At 39.0% G+C, this 7,413-nt stretch overlaps 1 protein-coding gene across 1 annotated transcript in view; it reads left to right on the top strand.

Annotated features, from left to right (window-relative positions):
• Window positions 1-7,413, top strand: part of SENP2 (SUMO1/sentrin/SMT3 specific peptidase 2) — a 36,180-nt gene that overhangs the window by 5,267 nt on the left and 23,500 nt on the right. The window contains exon 3 of the mRNA XM_012641880.1: window positions 4,162-4,299. Within this exon, the coding sequence (XP_012497334.1) occupies window positions 4,162-4,299 (138 nt within the window). The remainder of the gene's footprint in view (window positions 1-4,161; window positions 4,300-7,413) is intronic.

Genomic DNA, 7,413 nt, shown 5'->3' with positions numbered 1-7,413 from the left:
TGGATGTGGTAAAAAACTTTGGCGGCATCATAGGTTTCTGAAATGATTATTTACAGTAGTCATCTATTTTACACACTTCTGTGTTAGAGATCACCCGTTCTATCATTTTCATTAAGTATGTATTATGATTTTCTGAATGGCAAACTATATAGAAGGGATTCTAACCCACGGGGGAAGCAGTGAGTAGCTGAGAGAATATTTTTAGCAGAGTTTGTAAAGGTCTGTAGAGTGCTGTCTGTTACCAGATGTTGAACTCTTCCTCGGTTCTTGCTTCTCACAATCAGAGAATGAAAGCAAGAGACAGTTTTGAAGCAGCAAGCAGCAAAGTTTATTAAGCAAGTACACCTCCAGACATGGAGGTGGACTGCCAAGAAGGATTAGCAAGTGATAGTACACTCCAGGAGGAGGTAGGAACAGGCACATGTCTCAGTGGACAGTGGCCCTGGGTTTTCTGTTCCATCCCTTTTTCTTCTGCCTTGCCTCTCCTCCTTTGTGACTTTGTCTCTTCCTTCTTTTTTTTTTCTTTTTTTTTTTGTTTGAGACAGAGTCTCGCTCTGTCACCCAGATTAGAGTACAGTGGTGTGATCATAGCTCACCATAACCTTGAACTCCTGGGCTCAAGCGATCCTCCTGCCTCAGCCTCCTGAGTAGCTGGGGCTACAGGTGTGCGCCACCATGCCTGGCTAATTTTTCTGTTTTGCGTAGAGGTGGGGTTTTGCTCTTGCTTAGGCTGGTCTCAAACTCCTGAGCTCAAGCAATCCTCCCAGAGTGCTAGGATTACAGGTGCGAGCCACAGCGCCTAGCCTTCTTGGCTCTTCTTTTTTCTTGACCAATGGGAATGTTGTCTCCTTCCTGCTGGGGAGATTTCACATCATATGGTTAGGCCTGGATGTATTATGGTGTTCAAAGCTCATTGGGGAGGGGGGGAAACTGTAATAATGTATAATGTGCCCTTTGTTGTTTCTGTTATGTCTCTTTTGACAGTTGTGGTTACCCTTATCTTTATTATTGTTACAGTATGTTCTCTGACTCAGCATCCCACTTGTTTATGTGTCTTGCATTTGTATTTTCTCTGCTCATGTCTCACTTTTTTTTTTGAGACAGAGTCTCACTCTTTTGCCCGGGCTAGAGTGCCGTGGTGTCAGCCTAGCTCACAGCAACCTCAAACTTCCTGGGCTCAAGCGATCCTTCTGCCTCAGCCTCCCGAGTAGCTGGGATTACAGGCATGTGCCACCATGCCCGGCTAATTTTTTCTATATATTTTTAGTTGTCCGATTAATTTCTTTCTATTTTTAGTAGAGACGGGTCTCGCTCTTGCTCAGGCTGGTTTCGAACTCCTGAGCTCAAATGATCCGCCCGCCTCAGCCTCCCAGAGAGCTAGGATTACAGGCGTGAGCCACCGCGCCTGGCCATGTCTCACTTTTCTTACACTAACATTGTGACACTTACTGCTGCCCTTATCTTGCAGTGTAATTTCTTACTCAGTATTCCTTTTGTTTATATTGCATGTTCCATACTTCCTCTGCTCATGTCTCACTTTCCTACCTACGCTAACACTGTCCAGTAGAACTTCCTGCGATGATGTCTGTTGAGCACTTGAAATGTGAAATGTGGCCAGTTTGAGGAACTGCATTTGTGGGTTTTTTTTTTGTTTGTTTGTTTGTTTTGAGACTGGATCTCACTCTTCTGCCCAGGCTAGAGTGCAGTGGCATCGTCATAGCTCACTGCAACTTCAAACTGCTGGGCTCAAATGATCCTCCTGCCTCAGCCTCCCAAGTAGCTAGGACTATAGGCTGGCGACACCATGCCTGGCTAATTTTTTAATTTTTTTGTAGAGGCAGGTGTTGCTATTGCCCAGGCAGGTCTGGAACTCCTGGCTTCAAGTGATCTTCCTGCCTCGGCTTCCTAGCGTGCTGGGATTATAGGTATGAGCTTCTGTGCCTGGCCTGAATTTTTAATTTTATTTCATTTTAGTATAATTTAAACTTAAGTAACCACATCTGGGTATGAGCTACTATATTGGACGGTACAACTCTATTGGTTGCTTTTGAGAGAACAAAAGCAAGGGTAAAAGAAAGAGGATCTCAGAATTACAGACTCATGATCTTACAGGTGAAAGAGATTTTAAGAGATCTGTTTAGTCTCAGAAAAATAAGGTGGTCTTGTACCCATTTTACAGATGAGGCAGGCCTGCTTTCCTTCCTTTTAAAAAATAGGTAAGATCTTTTGATGTAATCTCAGGGACAATACACAGATTTTGACAAAATTTGTAAGAAAATAAAATACTACAATACTTTTTAGTGGCCAGTATTTACTATGTTATCAAGAATACCTCTTGTCCTCTGGGATCTAGATGACAGTCTTTGGGTTGAGCATCAATCCCTAAAGCTCTTTTTCTCCCACTTATAAAGCACAGCAGAATGTAATATCCCTCAGCATCATTAGAGGGATAACCTGGAAGTCTCTCTAATTCCTAAAATGAGAAACAACTCATTTGCAAACCTTGGTACTTTTAACTATTATCTAGTAGCAAATTACTTCAAATTGGATTTTGCTTTACCTGGCCATCACATCTTCCCTTTTGTTTAAATTATTTCCCTATCTTTCTGGAAAGTATTTACTTTATATTTTATATGTTGTGGAGCACTTATGGCTTAAAAGCCACCATTTCAGGCTATTTTTCTCTGAAACAGAATGTGGCTAAGGTGATGGTCTCTTTTTCTCAAACTAGTGCTTTAGAATATCCTTAATTAGGCACTAGAAAGGAAATTTTAGATGAGTTAGACATGGAGGAAGTGAGAATGAGGTAGTGTGATAAAAGGAGGAAGTAGGGAAAGAACTGAAGTCTCCTTCTTCCCCTTGTTTATTTTGTAATCTTTATTGTTGATGGCGGGGAGGGGTGAGTCTGAGAGCTTCTAACACATCTTCTCTAGTAGAGGGATAGATTTGCTTCATTTTAGGTGTTTAAAAGCTACATATTTTATTTACTTCACCTAGCTAAGATATAATAGGGGCTCAGTAAATAGTTGTTCAGGGCAACTACAGTGTATTGTTACCTGCCTGGGAAGTCAGGACAAACCAAGGAGTAAATGGATTCTACCATACCTGGTAGCTACATGCTCATTGTTTTTAATTATACCCTCATCTCTCTGGTAAAAATGTATATATTCTAGAGGTGAGGTCCCCACCCATTCCACCGCTCCCCACCCCCCCGCTATCTGTGGAAAAACTGTCATCCACGAAACCAGTCCCTGGTGTCAAAAAGGTTGAGGACTGCTGTTCTAGAGAATTTATTGCTTAAAATCTGCCATTTCAGGACTTTTTTTTTGTGAATCAGGATGTGATTTGCTAAAGTGATGGTTTCATGTTTTTGTAGCATCCCAGATATTTTACTAAAAAACCCAAAATCTCCAGCCTGAGCAACATAGCAAGACCCCATCTCTACAAAAAAAAACCCACATTAGCTGAGTATGGTGGCGTGAACCTGTAGTCCCAGCTACTTGGGAGGCTGAGGCAGGAAGATTGCTTGAGCCCAGGAGTTTGAGGTTACAGTGAACTCTAGCCTGGGCAACAGAGTGAGACCTTGCCTCAAAACAAAACAAAAGAAAAAACTGCCCAAAACAAAAATCATAATATTGGAATTCTAGTTATTCAATTAGAAAAAAAAATATTTTTATAGGTATCTCTTTATTTCAATGGTTGACAGAAGTACTTTTAATAAAAATTGAGGGGCCGGGCGTGGTGGCTCACGCCTGTAATCCTAGCACTCTGGGAGGGCGAGGCGGGTGGATTGCTCAAGGTCAGGAGTTCGAGACCAGCCTGAGCAAGAGCGAGACCCTGTCTCTACTAAAAAATAGAAAGAAATGATCTGGACAACTAAAAATATATATATAGAGAAAAAATTAGCCGGGCATGGTGGCGCATGCCTGTAGTCCCAGCTACTCGGGAGGCTGAGGCAGAAGGATCGCTTGAGCCCAGGAGTTTGAGGTTGCTGTGAGCTAGGCTGACGCCATGGCACTCACTCTAGCCCGGGCAACAAAGTGAGACTCTGTCTCAAAAAAAAAAAAAAAAAAAAAATTGAGGGAGGTTCTTTCCAAAATATAATTTTATTTTTTTTCTGGAAGTTTATTACTATATTCATAGTTTGTTGACACTTTCTAGATTGCTTTATTCACCAAGTGAAAAACAGTCTCTACAATGCTGCCAGCTTATTTGGATTCCCATTCCAGCTGACCACAAAGCCCATGGTAACTTCAGCTTGTAATGGAACACGGAATGTGGCCTCTTCAGGAGAGGTCAGTGGGGATGGGGTTCCTTTGGGGCTACTGATCTTTGTACTTAATCATTAAAGTTAAATTTTACAAATATTCACTTTTTTGGGAATTAATGTGTAGAATGACTTCTTTCCAGAAATATTCATGCCTTTATTAGCTATGATTATAAAGGTTAAGAAGTTAAAGATTTAAAAAGTATTTATAAGGTGCCTAATATTATTACATTTGCTTTTCTTATTTAAGTATGTGTGAAGAACTTGAAATTGTTATTTTTTATATCATTTTGAGTCTTAACAAATTAAACCTTTGGTCTGACTGATGATGGTATCTCTTCTGTGAGCCAGCTAAGAAAATGATTATCAATGGAGTGATCTTTTCATATTAGAAACTTATTTAAATTATAAAGTTTAGATGATACAGAGGTGATTCTGTTTCATTTTAAGGTATTTTCGAACTCTTCATCTTGTGAACTGACAGGTTCTGGATCCTGGAACAACATGCTGAAACTGGGTGAGGTGGTCAGAAATATTTCTGCATCCCCCTACCTCCTCCTTGCCATTTTTCCCTAAGTTTTGAGACTATGAAAGGAAAACATTGATTTGTATTGGGATGAGAACAAAGACATATTCTTTCTACCATTCTAAAAAGCAAATAGCTTTCCTTTAGAATTATTGTTTTTGAATTTATTGTTGTGTTTTCTATTTGTGTTATCAGTGTCCTTAATGTGACTTAGATCAAGGTTCATTCATTTTAAAAAAAAACCTCAAATACCCATTTTCTGAGAGCTTACTGTGGTAAGTTACTAGAAATAACAAAACAATGAAACCTTGTCCCTGCCCTTGAGGAGTTTATCATCCAGTTGGGAGTAGCCTCAGGCTCCCAGTTCTCACAGTTTTATGGATTAGGGACTTCCATATCATCCTTAGATCCTGAAATTGAATTGTGATTATTGTATATACATGTACTATCCAAAGTGCTATGATGGGGACTTTGTGGAAAGAAGCCAGAGTCCTGAGAAATAATTGTGATGTCTGCCACACAGCCAGGCTTATAAAATTTGAGAGGAAGGGGAGGAAGTTAGGGAAAATGAGCTTTAGAGAAATAGGTTCAAAAGTCAAAAGTGGAAGGAGCTAAGGAAGTGATAAAAACCATAGAGTTGCTCTTCTCAAACTTTTTTAGTAAAATACCTCTGGTGGCAGAGAAGAGCAAAGGAGAGTAAACGCATACCCCTGTGTCTGAGAATCTAGTTCTAAAGGATTTAGAACCAAGATGATATTTCTTTGAAGTTTTTTATTTCATTGAAAAAGTTAATGTAAATTGAATATCATCTGTTCATATTGTTTGAATATTTAAATGTTTAAAATTATTTACCATTAAAATTGACATATATGAAGGATGGTAGATTTATCTTGTGTTTGAAGTGCCAGTACTGTATTTCTGTGGGTTTGTATACCCTAGTCTGAGAAACACAGGTATTCCTGGAGCAGGTTTCTTGTATAAAGAAGTCCACAATCTCTTATGTGAAACCCTTGGAGGCCAGATGTGTTTGGGAATTCAGAATTTTTTATATTTTAGATATATTTGTTGAATATTATAATAAACTCCATTGGGATCTGGAATAGAACTCTGTAATCAAACATGGATATTTCTGCAATTAAATAGTATTCATACTAGGTGAGATAAATAAGGACTAGCTTCATATTGCTTCAAGTCAGGATTTATAAACATGAATTAAGGTCAGTTTAGGTTTTTGCTGCAACTGACTTGGAAAAAATTTTCAGTTTCAGAGCTTTTTGCATTTTGGACTTCTCAGGTACTCCAAGCACCTGTAGTAGCTCCTGAAGAGAAGGTGGCTGATGAAATTTTGATCGCCCTCTTTTGAATGATAGTAACTATCTCACAATAGTTGAAAGCTTCCAGTGAAATGTAGTGACATATGGCTGGTTTTTATTTTAAAATACTTCTGTTTTCTTGGTAAGAAGAAACTTAATTTGAACAATATACTCAAGTTGATAGGATTACAGAGAGTTGCAGTCTTTGAGTTCTTCATGGCCTGTGGTCAGTCCCACCAAGCAAAACTAGAAAAGCTTGCAGCGAATTCTGTTATTGCCTATCTGAAACCAAAGACAAACTAAGCCCTATTGCTTTCCTTAAACTTTTACACAATTTTTGCTGGACTCCTGTGCTATTAATAGAATTTGAAAAACAAGATATTTAGCTCTACAATATAGATTGCTCACAGATTTTCTTTCCTAATGCTGACTGTTCACAGGCATTTTTTTCCCCCACAATTACAAATGCATTTTTAAAATAGGTAATAAATCTCCTAATGGAATAAGTGACTATCCAAAGATCAGAGTGACAGTAACCCGAGATCAACCACGCAGAGTCTTGCCTTCCTTTGGGTAAGTGTTAAATTCTGCCTTTCTGTAAATGGAAACTTAGCATTTATTAGGTGCTCACTCTTGCTAGGCATTCTCACTTTTGTTCTATTATGTAATCTTGTTAAATAAGTACTCTGAGGTTAGTAACTTTTGGAATATCAGCTACTGAGAGACTTGAACCCAAGTATGTGTTACTTTTTTTACTATATTGTATGCCCATAGCGTATGATTTTGAAAACCTTTTTAGATAGGATTTTCGCTTTCTTCTGAATTTACAGATAAATGCTAAAATTGTAAGTGTATATGGCCTGATGAATTTTCATACACTTGAATATACCCATTAGTTCTGTGAAACGTAATAATTTTCTTCCCTCCTGTTTCTGTATTCTCACTTTCTAGAATTTGTTTGGATATTAGACCTGGATTGATCTAATTTTCCTATATATTCTTGCCTGTTGTCCTCTTTTTAAAAGATTTTTTTACTGTAGACTGGGCACAGTGGCTCACACTGGTAATCCCAGCATTTGGGAGGCCAAGGCGAGAGGATCACTTGAGCCCAGGAGTTTGAGACCAGCCTGAGCAACATAGTGAGATCCTGTATCTACAGAAAAATTAAAAAAAAAAAAATTAACTGGGCGTGGTGGCACTTGCTTGTAGTCTTAGCTACTCGGGAAGTGGGAAGATCGCTTGAGCATAGGAGTTCAAGGCTGCAGTGACCTATTATCACATCACTGCACTCCAGCCTGGACAACAGA

This window comes from Propithecus coquereli, unplaced genomic scaffold, assembly GCF_000956105.1.
Source record: "Propithecus coquereli isolate 6110/MARCELLA unplaced genomic scaffold, Pcoq_1.0 Scaffold10, whole genome shotgun sequence".
Taxonomy (NCBI): Eukaryota; Metazoa; Chordata; class Mammalia; order Primates; family Indriidae; genus Propithecus; species Propithecus coquereli.
The sequence above is the reverse complement of the archived record's forward strand: the minus strand, read 5'-3'. Positions and strand labels throughout refer to the sequence as shown.